Here is a 20,764-nt window from a genome sequence, read left to right on the forward strand (position 1 = left end):
ACTGGTGAACAGCACACGTTCTTTACTTTCCCACCCAGCCCACAACGGGGAATCACTTTAGAGACCAATTGTTAGGGCGCCTTCGGGTCTCCCCAGTCTTCGGAAGGCGACACCCCACCAACAGAACAGCACCCACTCGCGGACTGAATGCCGCTTCCCTGCGCTGAGCCCCGTCCGCCGCTACGCAGAGATGACCGGGATCCCGCCCCTGCAGGTGATTGACGGGCTGCATCCTCCAATGGCCGACGCACTAGCGCCGGCGGGCGGGGCGCGGTGCGGCGCGCGGAGGGATCTCGCGCCTCTAGTCCCGGGCTGGTGCGCGACGCCATCTTGTCAAGCGCCGTCCCGGGGCCGCCATGTGTGTGAGGAGCAGTCACCGCCACGGCCACTGTCCAAACCCCTACGTCGCGGCGCGCCGCCCGCCCGCCCGCTCCCGAGCCTCGGCCGCCGGCGGCGAGTAGAGACTAGCGCGGCGGCGCCGGCCGCGGCCGCGCCCAGTGTTTGCAGAGAGCCCATCTCTCTGGCGTGGTTGTTAACAGACTGGAAAGTCTGTGTCTGTGTCGCTCACTAGTAACCGTGAGTTTTTACCGCCTCGTCACGGCGGGCGGCCGGGGTCCCGCGCCCCGCAGGCCGGCCCGCAGCCCCGCCCCGCTCCTGACCAAACATGACAGACTGTGAACACGCAGGGCGCGGCAGGTCGGAACCTTGTCTGTCTGTGTGTCGGAGGAGAGGGCTGGGCGGGGGCGGGCGGGCCCTGCATGACCGAGACGTCTCCGGGGCCGCCGCGCAAGACGCGCCCTGGGAGGCCGGGCTGGCGGCCGCGGGGAGGCCGGCGCCCTCCACTCCTGTCCCGTCCCTTCCTGGCGCGCGGGCCCTTCCGGCCCCCGCTCCTCCCTTCGCACGTGCGACCCCAGCCCCGGGCTGGGGCCAGGGCCAGCCCGGACCCGCCACGAGTTGGTAATAGCCGGTGTTGTCTTTGGTACCCTAGCACACTTCTAAAAATAAACATATTTGGCTTTTTTTTTTTTTTTTAAGGAAATTTTTAAGCAACCCCGAAAGGCCATGTATTTGAAATGGCACGTTTCACGTTAAAAATGTTAACACAAACTACTTAGGCTTCGCCAACCTTAGTGTACAGCACAGTTTTCTCAAGTGAAAACCCTACGGATTACCCCCTATAGCCCAGTTTTCTGAAGACTATATCTTGTTGGAGCATTTAACCGAGATCCTGCTTTTTTTCATTTTTGCTACACCTCTAGAGGCATGCTCTTGGTTCCATTTAATAGTTTGCGGTCTTTACAGATTTTAAATAGCGCAAACTGAAGTTTTGGTTGGGTTTTTACAGTCTTGTGCCGCATTGTGACGTTTGGGTCAACAATGGACCAAATATACAACAGTGGGCCTATAAGATTACACGGTAATGGAGCTGAAAAATGTCCGTGGGCCCATGATGTAGCAGTAATGACATAGCACAAGGCATTGCTCACGTGTTTGTGGTGTAAACAGACCTCCTGCGATGCCAGTCCTGTAGGTGTATAGCACATACAATCCCAGTAGGAGACTATACCATGCAGGTTTGTGTAAGTTCACTCTGATGGTCACACAATAAGGAAATCGCGAGGTGTTTCTCAGTGTATCCCATGAGTTAAGCAGCACATGACTGACTGTACATTGATATCTTAATGAGTAAGAAAAAGGGAGAGCTTTCCTTTAAAATTACTAGAATCCATTGAATATGATTGCAAAATCCGTTGCATCTGATTCTTAGGTAGAATACTTAAAAATCTAGAATCTGGCAATTGCTCCTTTGGGGAAAAAATAGTCAACAGCATGCATTGTACTCTGGACTGTGTACAAATTACTGAAGTTCTCCCTGTGGAGTAATGTGATCTGCTTTTGGTAAAGCATTCCAAACCCTCCTTTATAAAATCCAGAAGCAGAAATCACAAACATTACAGAAATTTGAAATGTCTAAATAGCAACCTTGAGAGGAATAAAAATATTTCCACTTTGGTAGTGTAATAATAAAAGTACACCGCCAGAAGGTAAGTCAATTAAACATATAGTAATTTTTAGAAAGTAAAAAACACTCCTAAAAATGCCCTTGACACATTTTTCATGAATTTTTTTTTACATGATCTTATTAAAATGAGAAAGTTCTTGGAATGGGTTAACTAATATCTTGAGAAGTTTCCTATTCTGAATATCTGTGGACAAACTAGTGATGGGGTTCTGCTACTGCAGCCTAAAATTCATCCTTTTGTCTGGAAGAAGGAAATGTGTTCTCTTTTCACAGAGCACTTCAGGAAGTGCAGTTATATATATTCTACATAAGGAAGAAACCATGTGGCCAAATTCGTATTGAAATAACTTTGCTAGTAAGGAGCTGTGATGCCAGACTTTAAAAAGGTGTTTGAAATTTTAAAATACTGAATTAGAAGTTAAAAAGAAAAGTTTAAAGAATTCTTTGTAAAATGTATTAACAGCTTAGTAGGAACTAAAGATTAGTAGTGATATTTAGTCTGTTCTATATTAGGACTAAGAAAATATTTTCTAATAACTACGGAAACAACAACGTTAGCTCCAGTTTAATTCATTCAATTGTTAAGTAGCAGTATTATTCTGATGAAAAAGGTGATTTATCTTCATACATTTTTTTGTCAACCAACATGAAAATGAAACGAGTACATCAAAAGACAAAGTGAGCTAGAGGTCAGAAGAAATGGTTCCAGCTCCAGCTTTGGTACCGCTTAGTTTGGTGAATTTGAGCAAGCCTCGTTTCTTCATCCATAAGAGGGTTCTGCAAGATAAGTGGTTCTCATCCATCTCTGGGGAGCTTCTTAAAAAGTGTCGATGTCATTTCTATGTCAGCTTTAGCTAGGGTTTTGGGGTTTTTTTAAAGCTCCTCAAGTAATTCTAATATGTGCCAACTGGAGAACCCCTTTACTAGATCACTGTTTTCCAGTTTTAGCTAATTATCAGGATCTCTGAGGAATGAAACATTTGTCCTGCCTAGAGCAGCTGAGTCGGTGTCTCTAGGGGTAAGCTGTATTTTCAATATGCTCACTGGGTGATTCTTAAGAAATTGTGGGGGGTGGGGGAATGGACTAATCTGTGGAACCCCCAAATATTTTGCACTCCCATATTACATTTATACTGTAATAAAAGTTTCTGTGAATTAGGTTGTTTAGATAGATGAATTCTCGTATTTGGAGGTAGGCATTGTCTCAAGGATATTATTTTTCTGACATTCCTGAAGATTAAGATATATTGTGAGTACAGGAAAAAAGTTACATCTATGGTTTTTACTTAAAACTGTTTTGGTTATACAAATTAAAATATTACTGTTATAGTTTACATGAGCATGAGATGCTAAATAGAAATGGAAATACACAGAATGCACAATTTTCTCCATTTTAAAAAATGTTTTCTTGCACGTTTTATATGAACATTTTGCACAAGATTTGTTTGCCAAATGAGTTAGCTTTTTAAAAAATTACTCATTTTGTATACTTCCCTCTAAATATTTTCATGCTTTGGGATGAAAACATTGTATTTCTATAAAGTGTTATTAACGTAAAAGTACTTGCAAGTAAACATGTAGATATGTGGAATGTTAGTAGAAGACTTCTGCCTGAGTCTTTAGAAATAAATGATAGAGGTGGAAAAGGGGTTGAGGGTCCAAATGGAGATAAAATTCTTGTCTCTTTATTCATTCAGTTCTTCCCTTTCATCCAGTTCTGTTAGGCACAACTCCAGCCATCTAGCTTTATATGGCAGCTGGATGTTGACCCAATTAAAACAATTCACAGAAAACTTAAAGGCTGAATACTGTGAGTCTCTGCCTTGGACACATCTACAGGAGAGTAGGAAAGAGATACTGTGTTTCCCCGAAAATAAGACCTAACTGGAAAATAAGCCCTAGCACGATTTTTCAGGATGACATCCCCTGAACATAAGCCCTAATGGAGCAAAAATTAATGTAAGTCCTGGTCTTGTTTTCAGGGAAACACGGTACTAGTAACTATTGCAGGGTTTTCTGAAGTATGCTAAAGGTGAAAAGCTTTACAGGGCCCATAGTGGGGGAAAAGATAGTTTTAATATGAACAACATAAGAGCTTGTAATTCTCAGAATCTTTCCTTGATAGGAGGTATGGATAATCCTTTCTTTTGGGAGGAGGTTATTCTTTCTTTGCCCGTTAGGAACGACCTTCTTACCTTCTTTCCCACCTCTTCCTGCTTTTCTTCCTCATGTAAAACAAGAACAACAAAACTCCAGCTCGTCAGAATGGTGGGGGCTTATGCTTATGTCTCCCATGTCTCCCTCACACCCACAGAAGGATGGGAGCCTTGCTAACTGCCTCTCGTGGAGAATCTGGAGGATGAGGATGGAGGATATAGTTACACTCCGTTGGCAGTAGTGCTTTTATTTGGTTCTCACATTCATCTCTGAGGTAGCTGCGTTACCGTGTGCCGTAAGTCATGTGAGATTCCATAGGTAGAGCCTCAGTGAGAAGCCAGGTGTGCAAGCTCCTACCTGCAGCATTATTTCCCTCTTCATTAGGTTTGCACAGGGAAATAATGCATAGGTGCAAACCCTCACCTTTTTAATTGTGATGTAGTGTGCTGGCATTTTGAGAGCCTTGCGTTCTGCATAAAACCTGGGTTCTGATCACAGTTTTTCCTCAAATTCAGTGATGTTCTTTTTCATGGTTATTTTTCTTATTTGTGAAATCAGGTAGTTGAACTAGATTATTTCCAATCTCCCTTCCTACTTTAATAAGTTGGTAATTTTAATTTTAAAAAATTTCAGATGCCTTTCTCACATCAGGGAGTTCACTTGATGCTCTACACAGTATCTGGTTTGTAAATTACTGTGTTTACTGAAATAAATACCTTCCCTCACTAGGCCATTAATTAATTAATTTTATTCTTAATTGTGGTAAAATGCACATAACAAGATTTACCATCTTAACCATTTTAAGTGCACGGTTCAGTGGTGTTAAATACATTGACATTGTTGTACAGCCAATCTCCAGAACTTTTTTAATCTTTCAAAACTGAAACTATCATTGATTTATTTTTGATTCTACCTAAGTGATTTTTTCTTTAGCAAAAAATTCAAATTATACATCACGTTCAGGTTTGATGTTGGAAAGCACTTGACTCTTAGGAAGACATCTTTCTTTTCCTAGCCCCTTATAAACTATTTCATTCACTTTTAACTTCCATCATTAAATTTTCATTCAACGTACTTTTCTGTGCCAAGTACAGTGGTAAGCACTGGGGAAACAAATCTGAATACAGCATCACTGAACTTGCTCTCTGGCATCTTACGATCCAGGTGGAGAAACAGGTCGGTAAATACACAGTGACAGCACCAGGTACAATGGAGGTGGGGACTGGGTGCCGTGGTGATACAGGGGGACCTTCAGGGAGGCGTTGTGGAAAAGCTGGACCAAGCAGAGGCAGAATTATGTGAAAAGCATGAAATGAAATGGCAGAGTAGATTCAGGGCTGGGAAAAGTGTTAGTATGTGGAGCGTGTGCAACATACTTTGGGGAATGAGAAAAAAGCTTCAGTGAGTTAGGGCTCAGACCCTGACAGATGTAAAGATCTCATCAAAGTTCTGAAGCAGGTTAATGATCAAAGCAGGCAATTTGGGTGTGATACCAGGGGCTAGGAGGAAGTGGACTACTAAAAGGGAGGTCAGTAGAAGGAAGACAAGGTAAGGGATTTTAACTCATTAAATATTAAGCCCTTAATATTAAATATGTATTCTCGACTTGGGGAAGCTGACGGTAAAGAAAATAATCCTTTACCTAATGGAGCTTACATTTTCTTTGGAGAGACAATAAACATGAAAAACAAGTGTATTAGATGATAGTAAAGTAGAAAGGGAGATGGGACATCCTATGGGTGTGGGGAGGGTATTTCTACTTTAAATAGGGTGCTTAGGGAAGCACTTACTGAAAAAGTAACATTTGAGCAAAGCCCTGAAACAAGGGTATAATCCAGGCCAGTACATCTGGGGGAAGAGCATTCCAGATAAAGGGAAAAGAAGGCGGGGGGGGGGGGGGGGGAAGTGAGCCAGGAATGAACCTTGTGTCATTAAGGGGAAACAAGGGAGCCGTGTGGCTCAAGAAGAGAATGAGCAAGGTGAGAGCAGTGAGTGAGGATGAGGTTAGACGGGCAACAAGGCGATTGTGAGGAACTTGGATTTGAGTGAGTGGGGTGGGCGCCAGTGGAGGTCTCGAACAGACGAGGGTCACTGTAGTCAGAGTGGTGATAAGGAAGCTGCTGCAGTAATCTGAGTGACGGGTGATGATGGTTTAGGCTGGCGGGTGAGAATGGTTGGATTTGGAATATGGTTTGAGGTAGAACCAATTGGATTTGCTGCTGGATGGATGTGGAACATGGAAGGAATGAGTTAAAGCCACTGTAACCATCTAGAAATTGGGTAATGAGCTCCTGATCAAAAGCACTGGCAATGGGAAAGCAGACGAAAAGCAAAATTCATGAGATATTTGTTAGAGTTGATAGAACTGGAAAAAAGATCTGGGGGTTTTCAGCAGAGATGTTAGTTGAAATGCTGAGATCTCCCAGATACATGCAGGAGACTGCTAAGGAGACAAGTTTTCTAGAAGCCAAGGAAGGAGACATTTTCAAGGAAGGGATGATCACAGAGCCGGTAAAGGAAAGTAAGGGTTGAAAACTGGCCACAGGATGTACTAAATTAGGACATTTAAAAACTTGAATGAAAGAATGCTGCAGGATTTGCAAACAGGTGGCCTTCAGGCCTAAAGTCTGCCCACGTTGTGGTTTGCCTGACAGGAGGTTTAAAAATACTTGCGTTTGAATGCCTCCAAGCTTGCCTCATGCTCTCCCGTCTCCGCAGTCCTACCACTCTTACTTTCTATGCAAACTCGGCACCCAAGGTCGGCTCCACTCATTAAGTGACCTGCCTGACTACTTAGGAACTTGAGTTTGTGACCCCCTTGTTACTCAGTGGAGTTATGTTTTCACCTGGACAGACTGGCGATCTGGCTACCAAAACGCTCAACAGAGATGGTGACCTGGAATTCAGCAGGTCAGCCTCCAGTGTATGGCTGCCAGCATGTTCTTTTATGCAGAGATGCCCCCTGGAGTTGTACATCACAGTGGTGCCAAACGTACAACTGTCAGACATACAAGTTTAAGGATATTTTTTTAAATTCTTAATTTCATAGATTAATATATACAGCAAAGTTCTGTCTGGTATTGGATGGTGGCAGGGAATTCAGCACTACCAGGTATTTTATCAGAAACCAATTTTATTTTTAAATGTTTGCAAAAGAACTCTGTAAATACATGGCATACCTTCCCGTCTTACTGATCTGTCCTTTTCTAAGTTCCTCTGGGTCATCGTGAGTATTGGTTGTCACCGCAGTCACTCAGCATTAGGCACTACACTCCGTCTTGTGTGGTGTTATTGCGGTCAGGAGACTTCGGAGACATGGGGCTGCCACACAAGCAGTTGCTAAGTGTTGCTGAATAATGGAGAAGTGGAAGCACCCTCAGGAACAGACTCCAGCTTGGTCCATCCCAGCTTCCTTTCTGCGTTTCCTTGTTTGGGACAGTTTTTCATTGCTATTCTGTGAAGGAAAATGGAAATTTCCTCTTATTTAAGAATCTATGCTTCTTGGGTTTATAACCTTCCCCAATTTCAGTGAAAATCCCTGTGATTTATTGTACACATTTTATTTAATGCATCTATTTCAAGTAATCACGAGAGCAAAGGGCCGTATGCTAGGCTCAGTGCTCAGTGCTCACCTAACCTTCTCCCGCTTGGCCCCAGCTGCACGGTGGACAGGCGAGACTGAGTATTAGGGGTGAACTCACTTGGTCCAGGTCATACAGGGAGCATAAGGCTGGGAAGCAGAACTTGAACCAGATCTTTCTGGCTCTAAGCTTCTGTTCTATCCTGCAATGAATGACGTCTTCTTACGTGTTCGGTTTCAATATGCCATGAATGTACAGCATTACTTATTCCTCTTAAGAAATCTATTGTTGCTTATTCTTGTTTAAAACTGCTGCTTCAAATTCCAGTTTCAGATGACCCCGCTTTGCCAGAACCCTGGGTCCTCATTAAACAGGAGGGGTTTTTTTGTTTGATTTTGGTGTGGGTTCTCTTTAACTTTAGGTGAAAATTGCTGTTCTGGCTTTGTTAGTATTCTACTCTCTTTCTTGGATATTGGTGTTTTGCCCCTTTTTGTTTTGATTAAGTGGCAAACTTTAGCAATAACAGCAATTTCCATTTCTCCAGCATCCCTTCTTTCCTTCCACGTCTGACTGTGATGTGGGGGCTTTCACCTCCACTGCACCACTGTCATCAATTTGTCTGGGACCCTGGAATGAAATGGGGAGACTCATTTTCCATCTCCGCATGATTTAAGCCTTTTATCTCTTTAAAAATCTGTACAATAAAAATTTTGACTAATTTCTTTTGAGCACTTAAAAAAATACTGTTCAATAAAAAAATCCTATAGCGTGTCATAACTACAAGTCCTGTATCATCACTCCAGCTGGTCTAGCCTGCTGGCTACCATTTCCTGACAAACAATAAAATGGCTCCTGTAGAGCTGAAGTAACTCAGGTTTACTTTTGCATGTCAGAAATGCAATTTCCAGACCTTAACAGTTTTTTGTATCATCTCTTAAAATACCACGTAAATGGTGCATTGGTGAAGTCTTTTCGCCAACATTTTATTATGAAAAGTTCTAAATGTATAAAAGTGTGGAAAAACTTACAGTATACACCCCCACATCCTGTGCACTGGTTGGTGAGGTTCGTAAAGCATCTTCACATTAGCTGCCATTAGCTGCTTTGACTGTTGGCAAGTTCTTCCTGAGAACAAACACATGGTTGAGAGTGATGGGCCCGGAAGCTGCCTGCCTGGGCTTCGGGCTCTAGCTCTGTCGTCTGCTCGCAGAGATAGTTAGGCTCTCTGTCTCCTCTCTTCGCCTGTTTACTGGGGTAGTGGCAGTATTTCAGAGTTCACATGAAGATGAAATGAACTGACCCAACAACATGCTTGGCAGCAAATTGTTAACTATCATCATATTTTTTATCTTTACTACAAATTGGAATCCAGATGTTATTTTGCTTCAGAATTACTGTTACTTTATCAGGAACACAGCTGGAATCAAAGATAGGCAACTAGTGAGAGAATTAGATAATAAAAAATGTGGAATAAAAATTGAGAATTATTTTTAAATTATTTGTTAAAGTCAGATATCCATAATCCTCTGATGGCCCCAAGCTTTTTAAAGGTTCTGTTCCAGACACTCTTTGGCCTTTATGGGGAAAACAACAAAGTTAACGTGTCCTCTTTTAAAGGTATGGCTAGAAAGGAATCATGTACGTTTTCTGTTTGTTCATAGGTTTGAGTGATGGTAGAACCACTGAGGCCAACTGGTGCAATAGTGAGTGACGAATGGTCATACTTCTTTCAACAATAGGCTGGCATTTTATGTACATTCTCTATTGTTTTCTCCATTTTGTTGATTTCTGTCCTTACATTTATTATTTTCTTTCTTATTCTTTTGAATTTGCCCATTTCCAAGTTCTTTAGTTGAGTAATGTGTGTGTGGCTCATTTGTCCTTTTTTATTTCCTGAAAATGTGTTTAAATAAAAGCATCAATGTCCCATAAGGACTCCTTTCCTTTGTTCAGAGGTCTTTTAACTTAATAACGTCATGGTGTATCTGCACCAAGTTTATACTGGGAAGTTCCCCAGGAAGGTACGTTGCTTGAATTAGATGTTTCATTTAATGTTACTGGTGTGTTCATTACCTACCCCAGATAATTGTGCCTACTTTGAAATTTTTGAGGCTGCAATGATTGCGATTATGCCTTGCTGTGATACAGAAAATTAACACATTCATTTTTATTCTTACCATTTTGAAGGAAAATCTTCATCCTAGTGAAAGAATGGCCTCAGCAATAATAATTAGGTGACATTTTAAAGGTATAAATCATGGGAATGTTTGCAATATTCATGGAGGAGTGCCTGAAGGGAAATAGTTTATTCATTTCTCGATATTAGTAGTTTTCAACCAATTTTTTCTGCCTCAACACTGTTAAAAGAAACAGCATCCCCATCAGTGACCGAGGGTGTATCTGCGTGAGTGCGCCATTCTTCAGGCTGTCTCTGTATCACTGCAGTGCGGCCTGCCTGCCTCCCCTCGCCAGTCTGCCCCCTGGACCTGTTCTTCACTCTCTGTCCATACCACCTCCTTTCCTAGAAACACCCGTGCTTCCTCTTTCTCTTAGACTCCAGCTGCTCAGAGCTCTGCGTGGTCTGTGCTACCCATCACTCCTGCATAATGTGCTGGCCTCCGCACTTTTCTTCATGGTCCAGCCACCCTGGTCTTGTCTCGGTTCCTGTCTCGATTCTACACAGAAGTTTCACGCATCCGATTTCCTGTCTGCCCGAGGTCCCTCCCCACCCCTTACCTGGGCTAACTCCTCATCTCAGTGCATTCAGGACCTTCTCAGGGAGCTTTCCAGACTCTTCCCTACGTGTGGCTCCAGCACTGTTTACCTCCTCCTTTACTTGTGTGGCTGTCACTTTATATTTACCTGATGCTCTGGTGTCTGTCTGTCTGTCTGCCCGACCACTCCATTGAAAACTTCATGCGAAAAGAAAGCCATCTCTTTCTTGTTTGCCAGTGTGTCCCCAACTGAGGAGGCGCTGAATAAATACCTGCTGAACGAATGAATGGCTTTTTTTTTCTCCTAGGGGGACAGAAAATTCTATCCACACAGTTTTCGAGAATCACTGCTCTGGGTGTTGTGGGCCTCATCCCTAGGTTAAATCCGAGCATCAGGCACTCGTGTTCTTAGACAGTATTACTCGTTTCCTCTTGGCACTGCTTTTTCTCTGTTGAACTGGCAGCATGCCCTTGGTTCAGACTGGGGTGTGCCATCAGTGAAAAGCTGTTGTGTTGGTTGTGTGGACACTACTGAGGATAGTGTCCATTGTATCGGCAGTGTCTTCATGAGGACTCGGAAGCTGCTCTCCGGTCTCTCACGCAGAAGAAAGTGCTTCTCTTGGACAGCTGGTCTGCTTCTGTCCTGAAGCTCTTTGTTTTAAGTCCCAGCCTTGTTTACTGAAGCTCAGAGCCAAACTTGCCGTCACATCTAAAATCAGTCAGGTGTGTAGTCATCTTCGTCTTAGCATCATCTTACTCGTTAGAATTTTAACTGTGACTTATTTATATAGTTTATAGTTTGTTTAATAAAAGGCTCTATAAATACCTTTCAGGGAATAATAAAACTCTACCAGAGCTTAAAAAAAAAAGTTAATCTGCTTGCTTGGGTAAGAAACACCTTCAGTGTGTCTCTCCATGCTGAAAGTGGGGTGATAAAAAGAGGAAAATGAAAAGCTTCTTGAATATTGGGGGAAATTCTGGGTGTTAATTCTGATTGGTTCATTTAGCAACTAGAAATTCTTTTGATTGTTTTCCTGCTTATGTCACAAAAGTGCAGGCATTGCTTTACAAAGACATTTGAGGATGGATCTGAGAGAGCTGGTAGGCTCGAGGACATCTGCTAGCACTTCTGGGTGCACGTGCTGGGGACTGGGCAGTTTTATTTTAGCCCCCTAGTCCTACCCACGTGGAGAGCAGCAGTTCACTGCTTTATGGGTGACAATCTTTGTGGGGGTTCCACTCAAACTCCTTCCTTGGTATTTGGCTAGACTGAGTATCAGAATCCTTTTGTTTTCCTTCTGTTGCAAAATAAATTTTTGTGCCATGTGATGAAATGACAGCTGTGCAGGAGCACATCTGACTCTGGGGACCAGGCACTGGGGCATGAGTAAGGGCAGCATATTGTTAGGGGAAGCTGGAGGCACGTTCGGTGATGACCGAGGAGCCCCTCACTTTGACCAGGACAGCAGATCCTGACGTTCTTGAGTGCACTTTTCACGGTCAAGTTGTCCTTTCTTTTTCTTTTTTTCTTTTTTTTTTTTTAAGATTGCATTGGGAAAGGGGAACAGGACTCCACTGGGGAACAGTGTACTTCCAGGATTTTTTTCCAAGCCTTTCAATCTTAGTTGTGGAGGGCGCCATTCAGCTCCAGGTCCAGTTGCCATTATTAGTTGCAGGGGGCACAGCCCACCATCCCTTGCGGGAGTCGAACCGGCAACCTTGTGGTTGAGAGGACGCGCTCCAACCAACTGAGCCATCCCGGAGCTCAGCAGTAGCTCAGCTCAAGATGCAGTGTTCAATCTTAGTTGCAGGGGGCGGAGGCCACCATCCCTTGTGGGAGTCGAGTTAAACCGGCAACCTTGTGGTTGAGAGCCCACAGGCCCATGTGGGAATCGAACCAGCAGCCTTCGGCACCATGAACACAGAGCTTCAACTGCCTGAGCCACCGGGCCGGCCCCAAGTTGTCGTTTCTTTTAGTCTGTGTTCCCTTGGCATCATCCCATGGGCAGCCAGAACTGTTAGAGTGTTTCATATATTTTTCTTGGCTTCCCAGCAAGGGATCTAGGGCTGTGTGTTGTCTATAGACACTTGGATCAGTGACTCTAATGGGTTGTACTGCTAGGGCTTTATAGTATTATTTACATATCAGTCAATGTTAGTAACAACCTTGATAAATTTTTCAAGTTATGTGACTCCTATAGTTGAAAATGGTGCCCTCATGATTCCAGCACGAAGGAGTAACACTTTGTTTCTCCAGGGACGTCAGTGTCCCTTCAGACACAAGCAGAGAAACATGGTCTCCTAAAGGAGTGGGGAAGGAAAGATCTGAAATTGTCCGATTGTTGCATTGTTACATACAGGTGTTATTTGCATGTGCAAATTAGGCTTTGGTGAGGCAGACATGAGTAAGCATGTTGTTGATTCGGGAAATAAAGACTAGAAGGGCAACGTACAGTTGTAAAAAAGGAGGAATCACTTGTACCAAGTCCTATTCCTGAAGGGGTTGGTATTTGGGTCGAGGCTTTGACAGATTCTAAGACTGGCTTGAGTAAAACAAGTAAAAATTTCCATGGCTTTAGATGGTCATAAAGGGATATGCTGGATTTCAGCAAATCAGATACATTCCAGAGTGTCAGAATGTGTTGGATAAAGGACAAGGACAAAAGCACTTTGCTGGCCACAGATACCCAGACTGTACCACTGGTGACATGTAAAAAACTTTTTCTGAAACAAACACGATAAGCCACATAGGATGCAAATGTTCAAGGTCTCTTCCATGGCCCAGTTTGAGCAGCCAGTACTTCCCTCAGGCAGAAGTACCAAGTTTGGGAGGTGTCAGGCGGGGAGTTGGGTCAAGGCTTAGTCCAGAGAGTCACGTGTAAGCTCTGCAGGTTGGGGGAGCAGATGGAGCAGGTGCAGGCAAACCATAGACCCAGCGTGTTTTCTGTGAGGCCTGCTGACAGATACAGCTGGCTTGTTACCAACATAGACCACAAATGCAAGATCAGGAAGGCCTCAGCTCCATGTGTCCTTCGTCCTGCAGGAGGATCCTGAGACCAAAGAGGCGTGGTGATCACAGGTAATGAGGAGCAGCTTCCACACTGCAGCTAGGCATTTTTCAGCCTGAGCTGTAGCATGAGGAGCAGGCGAGGTGGGTGACAACCTGCCTGCCAGCAGCCTCCCACGGACCACCGTGGGTGGAAAGTCTTGTGGCAGCGGCCCCAAGACTGCCTGTCTTTCTGGGCTCTGGAGGATGGCAGGGTGCCCGCGTGGCCACCGTGCAGACATACAAGGTGTCCCGGCACTGGGCACAGCAACTCCCCACACTACCATCTGTGGGACAGGAGAGGGACAGGCCAGATCAGGATGAGGCCTGAAGAGACAAGTGTAGGAGCGACAGTTTCCACCCAAGGAAACTGGTATGTTGGTCTAACGTGTGCTCCTTGGCTGTGAAAAGATCTGATAAATGTCCTCGTTGTAGTGAACACAGCCTCTCCCAAGGAGGACGTAACTCTGATTGGTTCAGGTTAATTTCTTTTACTAGCCAATAAAACCAGAATGAGGAAGGTAGCCTCCTCCATGAGGTGTGTCAGTTTATGAAGATCTGGTGAATAATGGCCTCAGCATAGGGACGTGTCAGGGACCATGAGGGCATTCACCAATTTTGGAGTCTTTATACCATGGTATGTCATGATTTTCTCCAGTTGTCTCTAATCTAGGTACTTAAATCTAGAAGTAGAATCTTTTTTGAGTATTCTTAAATTACAGCTTCATTGAGATAAAACTCCCCCTTTTAAAAGTATATAATTCATTGGTTTTTAACATATTCACAGAATTGTGCAACTATCACCACTGTCTAATTTTAGAGCATTTTTATCACTCAAAATGGGAAGCCCGTACCCATTGGCAGTCATTCCCTATTTCTCCCTCTAATATGCTTGGCAGCCCCTAATCTACTTTCTGTCTCCATGAATTTGTCTAAGAGATAAATTCTTTTAAAAATAATTTTATTCACTGGACAGTTATTTAATGTTCATAACCATGAACATAAGTCTTCCAGAAATGGACATAATCACTCTATTATTTTTACATTAATAAAGTCATCCATATATAATTTACCTAGGAACTTCTCTTTTTGATTTATCAGATTTTAAAAATTTTCTTGGGTTTAGTAAACAAAACAGCTTTCATGATAGTGTTGAGCTAATTCAAAATCTAGACATGCGAGCACTCAATCACTTCCATTACGCCTTCTGTTTTTCACTTTCACAGCTAGATCAGTAAGTAACCAATATAGCAATAGGTGCTCCGTTAAGGGAGCTTTATTTTATCTTGGTGACAGCTGGACTTAGAATCCATCTTTCCTTCCATTAAGTCTCCTTCTCTTTCCTTTATGTCACACATGCTTTCCATATGTGCCGAAAGCTTTTGGAAGAAGTTGATAGAAGTGTGGATCACTGTTATTTCCTTGTTCTCGCCCCCTTTTTGTAACCAAACAAATTCACAAGTTTAAACTTTTTATTGTATGAACGCTGCAATGATAAAAAGGCTAAGGGAGGTGAGAGAAAATTTTTTAAAAATTCAGTTTTATGTCTAATAACAAATGTAAATGCCCTACATTTCACAGTGAAAGAATTTATGTAAAGTAGGACATAAGTTACATGCAACATTTTTAGCTTGAGCACTTTATGTATTTAAATAGCTCTAGTCAAAATGCTAAACCAGAATCAGTAGTTTTAAGATGTAAAAATGCTTTAAGGAACTCAAGTTGGAGGAGAGGTGGTAAAAGAGAACACCGATAGGGTTTTGTTACTGTTTGTATTTTAAATTTTATTGTGGTATAAATAGGAACAGTAAAGCACGCCTTTCTTAAATGTACAGCTTGATGAATTTTCACGTCTGTGTCTGTAGTATTCACCATACAGATAATGCACAGAGCATCTTAACACCCCGAAGGCTCCTTAGTACACTGTGTGTGTCAGTTATGGCCCTCCGGGAGGCGATCACTATTCTGACTTATGGCGCCATGGAGTCACGGTGCATACCAATGGAACCTAACAGTAGTCTCTCGTGGCTGGCTTCTTGTGCTTCATCTGTAGGATTCATTCATGTTGTATATAGTAGTAGGGTAGTTTTTGCTTTGTAGTATGCATTATGTAAATAAGGCACAATCTATTTATCATTCACCTGTTCGTAGAAATTTGTATTGTTGTTTACAGGTTTTTATTATTATTCCTGAAGCTGCTGAGGACATTCTTATACTTGTTTTTTGGTGAATATATGCATTCATTTTTCTTGGGCCATAAGGTTTTATGGTATTATAAAAGTTCAGAACTTTTTTATTAAAACAGCCAGAATGCCACGCCTACCTCCAATAAATTTTAAGTTCACCTAACTGGATAACTTGATTTTGTAATAGAAACCTGGGGGAAATAACATTGATTTCACAGTCGGTTTAGGGTGATGTCACAGGCGTGCTCTACAGTGGCAGGAGTGGTGGGTACTGTATATTCAGTGGACAGCAGGGCGCCATGCTAGGGGCTGGAGATACGAGGTCTGACAATTAAGTTCACGAACTTTTTGCAATGATGTTGCTACTTTTTTTAATATCAGAGGGGTTATTCATTATGAATTTGTACCAACTGGACAAACAGTTAACCAAGTTCACTATTTGGAAGTGCTGAAAAGGCTGCATGAGAAAGTTAGACAACCTGAACTTGCACCAATAACTCATGCTCTTGCATCACGACAATGCACCAGCTCACACGGCACTGTCTGTGAGGGAGGTTTTAGCCAGTAAACAAATAACTGTATTGGAACATCCTCCCTACTCACCTGATCTGGTCCCCGGTGACTTCTTTCTTTACCTGAAGAGAAAGGAAATACTGAAAGAAAGACATTTTGATGAGATTCAGGACATCAAGGTTAATACAATGACAGCTCTGATGGCCATTCCAGAAAAAGAGTTCCAAAATGGCTTTGAAGGGTGGGCTAGGTACTGGCCTCAGTGCATAGCTTCCCAGGGGGAGTATTTCGAAGGTGACCATAGTGATATTCAGCAATGAGGTATGCAGCACTTTTTCTAGGATGAGTTTGTGAACTTAATTGTCTTTATATAGTCGCATGCCCTGCATTCACCAACCAGTGAACAAGTCATTGGCATATAATTTGCAGAGTGTGGTAGTAAAGAAATGAGAATATGGGGGCATGACTTCGGATGGAGCATCTCACCTAAACCTGGGTAGTCAGTGGAGACACCTCAGAGGAAGTAGCATCTAAACTGGGTCCTAGAGATTGAATTGGGGCGAGCCAGGTACATGAGTGGGGTGGGTGCTGAGAGGAGCAGGACAGTGGGAGTCTTTGAGGCAGTCTTTCAGGCTAAGAGTGGGGAAATCAGAAGTGGCCAGGTCACAGGTACTCGATTATAAAGGGCCTTTGGCAATATCGGGGACATTTGATACCCTCCTTGGGTCAGAAGGGAGTCGCCAGTACCGCCTTTTATCACTGAAAACTTCAAACACAGGTAGTGAGGATAGTAGCATGAACCCTCATATACATACCCCACCATCCAGCAATTACCAGCTCATGGCCAAGTTTGTTGAGGCCACTTCCTCCATCCCCAGTGCATTGTTTTGAAGCAAACATGAGATACCACATCATCACTGAAGACTTTTAGCAGGAGAATGACATGATCAGCTTTGCACTTCAGAAACCACTCATTCCTAGTAATTGTAGAGTTTATTTAAAAAACACACACTGGGGCCGGCTCAGTGGCTCAGGTGGTTGTAGCTTCGAGCTCCTAACTCCTAGGTTGCCGGTTCGATTCCAACATGGGCCAGTGAGCTGCGCCCTCTACAGCTAAGATTGTAAACAATGCAATGGCTCTCCTTGGAGCTGGGCTGCTGTGAGCAGCCGGAGGTTGGCATGAGCTGCCATGAGCTGCTTTGAGCGGCCGACCGATGACTGGTGACCGACTGCCCCAGCTGGGGGGAGCACAAAGCTCAATACCAGCATGGGCCAGGGAGCTGTGTCCTACACAACTAGACTGAGAAACAACGGCTTGAACCGGAGTGGGGGAGGGAGGCTGAAGAAAGGCAGGGGGGAACACATAAAAAACACACACCGCAGCTCGGGCGCTTTTCATTGGCCTCCAGTCACACAAGACATTTGTCTTTCTGCACCTATATTATTTCTCGTAATTTGTGTTTTTTCAAACGGTATGGAAACTGCATTAAATGTTAAAGCTATTTTATTTATCCTCCCACATAGATCAACTGGTTAATTTGCATTTGAAATACTAGCAATAAGCATTTTTGGCTTCTACAACTATAAAAATGTCACTATAAAGGTTTGTTTCTAGGATTCAGTCTCCATAATAGAAAAGGTATACTAGTATTTGGAAAGTAGAATTAGATTTGTGGTTTTACTATGAGTATTTTTTACAGATTCAAGTTGAGGAATTTACTATCCTGCTTTTGTGGCTAACGCTTTATTACCTCTCTACTTATTGGAATGTGCTTGCTTTTTGTTCTCTGATGATGAGAATTAATATAGATTGCTTTAGTTTTAAAAGTATTTATAGATGTCTGAAGGCCCCTAAGTTAAAAAATCCCTCCCTGTACTTAAGAGTGTTTGCTTCCTAAGGTATTTCAGTTTCACTTTTTTTAAAGGCTGTTTGGTGAATGGTAACTATTGCAGTCCTTTGGGATGGCACTGCATTAATGTGTTCATTTTGTGAGAGTCAGTAATCTTAATCTAAATCAGAGAGTTGGCAAACTTTGGCTCCTGAGGCTGCTTCTTACATTTTTGAAGGGCTATTTAAAACGAAGAGGGAGAATTTATGATAGAAACCATATGTGGTCTGCAAATTTAAAATATTTGCTATCGGGCCCTTTACAGAAAGTTTGTCAAACCTGATCTAAATTAATAAAACTTAAATTCTTGGCACGTGCTTTTTTTCTTTTGGAAATGTTTCTATAAGATTTTATTTAGAATTGACATTTGAAAATCACAGTTTTCATTGTCTTCTACAGAGAAGATGGCGAGCTAGAAGATGGTGAAATAGATGATGCAGGATTCGAAGAAACACAAGAACAGGAAGCAAAAGAGGATGAGAAGCAGAAAAATGAGAAAGCCTACAGAAAATCAAGAAAAAAACACAAGAAAGAAAGAGAAAAGAAAAAATCCAAAAGGAGAAAACGTGAGAAACATAAGGTTAGTTACAATCTACTTTTTATTCTTTGGGGACATTTTTATGATACATAAAATACCAAAAATTAAGAAGTATAAATCCTGCCTATTTCCTTACAAAACATATGGATTAGATCTTTTTATTTATGTGATCAATAAATTTTCTGAACGTGAAGATTGTTTGAATTATGTTAAAGATTTGAAAAAAAATCAAGGCAGCTTTTAATGCAAATTAAATTTTTTTTTTAACCGGTTAATGACTTTTTTTTTTTTTTTAAGATTTTATTGGGGAAGGGGAACAGGACTTATTGGGGAACAGTGTGTACTTCCAGGTCTTTTTCCAAATCAAGTTGTTGTTCTTTCAATCTTAGTTGTGGAGGGCGCAGCTCAGCTCCAGGCCCAGTTGCTGTTGTTAGTTGCAGGGGGCGCAGCCCACAATCCCTTGCGGGAGTCTAACCGGCAACCTGTGGTTGAGAGCCCACTGGCCCATGTGGGAATCGAACTGGCAGCCTTTGGAGTTAGGAGCACGGAGCTCCAACTGCCTGTGCCACCGGGCCAGCCCCAAACTAAACCTTTTTAATTGATGGAAGCTTGTAAGGTGCCAAAGCTTAAGGAAAGAAAGTTTCACTCTACAGATAATAGATCAGTGCACTGGTGTTGTGCGTTCATTTCTTCATTCATTCACATGTGTCATCCGTGCTTGCTGTGGAAATCTGTTGTTTGCTGGGGGTGATAATGAGGGAAGTGGTCTCTGCTCTTATAGAGATTACATTGAAAAGGGAAGGAGAGAGAGGCAATAAACAAATGCTATCAAAAAACAGTAGAGTGCTAGATGGATAATGTGGATTAAGGTGGAGAAAAAGAGGGGGCTGATGCAGATAGGACTCGGGAAAGTTGGCAGCAGTGGTACAGTAGTTTTTGAAATTCCCTGAATTTCTCCCATAAAAACAGAGCAATTAGGATAGCAAAACCAAAACCTCACTGGCAGCATCCACACAAAAAATGAAGCAAGTTATCCCCACAAATGTCAAAAATACAAATGGGAAGACCAAACCATAGACAACAACTGCACAGTGAAGCAGAGGAAAGGTAAAGGAAGTTCCAGAAAACAAATTGCAACAGGTGTTCATCTCAAATGGCGGAGTGCCCAGTGAACAGGAAGTCTGTGGGCCAGACAGGACAGCAACGGAAACTTGGGCTTTTCTAGTCCCAGTTCACCCGAGAGGATACACTGACCACATGTAGGGGGATGGTGCTGGAATAGTCTGGGCCTTGTGAACTCCTCATACCCATCAACCCAATTTCTTTCCGAGGACAGCCCCACACTGAGGACATGACTGCTGGAGCAGAATCTGAACTGAGAGGACACACACACTAGGGCCAAGGAGAGAAATGGTCAGATAAATGGCGGAAGGGAGCAGGGATGCTGTATTTCAGAAGATACACAACCATATTTGTAAATACTTCACACTACCAACAGAAGAAATAACCCTAGAGAAATGAAGCTAAGAAAACTTTCTGGCCCATTTCTCCTTTTATACTTGAGCAACAAGATAGGACCATGATCCATTTAAGTTATTTATATTAAAAAAAGAGAATAATATTCTTCCAGAAAAGAATGTCCACAAAAGATGAAAAATTTAACCTAATATTTCAAAGTGATTTGAAAAAACAATACAAACTATGGTCAAACAGAATAAATAGGATTTGAGGGGAAAGTCATTTGGTCATCTAAGAAAAAAGATCAAGTCCCTTATTAAGAAAAGAAAACCAGACTTGTATAACAAATTTTGATATCAACATTTTATGCCAGAAGATAATGTGAGCCATAGAGTTTATATCCAGCTGAATACTGACCTTCAAATAGAAACTTCAGAAAAAGTGTCTGTGATAGAACTCAGGAAATATTGTTATCATGAGCCTTCTTGTAGAATCAAAATGACTTGGTGAGAAAGCAAGAATGATCTACACACACACACACACACACACTTACTTACTTGTAAAACTAAGACTAAATGATGGGCATATGGTGGACAGCATGCTATGATTTGGAACATGACAACTGTAAAAAATTGTCAGGAAAAGCAGACGAGTACATG

At 42.5% G+C, this 20,764-nt stretch overlaps 1 protein-coding gene across 1 annotated transcript in view; it reads left to right on the top strand.

Annotated features, from left to right (window-relative positions):
- The first annotated feature begins 317 nt into the window (after window positions 1-317).
- Window positions 318-20,764, top strand: part of ZC3H6 (zinc finger CCCH-type containing 6) — a 54,599-nt gene continuing 34,152 nt past the window's right edge. The window contains exons 1-2 of the mRNA XM_019714518.3: window positions 318-696; window positions 18,509-18,689. Of these exons, the coding sequence (XP_019570077.3) occupies window positions 665-696; window positions 18,509-18,689 (213 nt within the window). The 5' untranslated portion in view covers window positions 318-664. The remainder of the gene's footprint in view (window positions 697-18,508; window positions 18,690-20,764) is intronic.

This window comes from Rhinolophus sinicus, chromosome 2, assembly GCF_057876585.1.
Source record: "Rhinolophus sinicus isolate RSI-liver-muscle chromosome 2, RSI-T2T, whole genome shotgun sequence".
NCBI classification, from domain to species: Eukaryota; Metazoa; Chordata; class Mammalia; order Chiroptera; family Rhinolophidae; genus Rhinolophus; species Rhinolophus sinicus.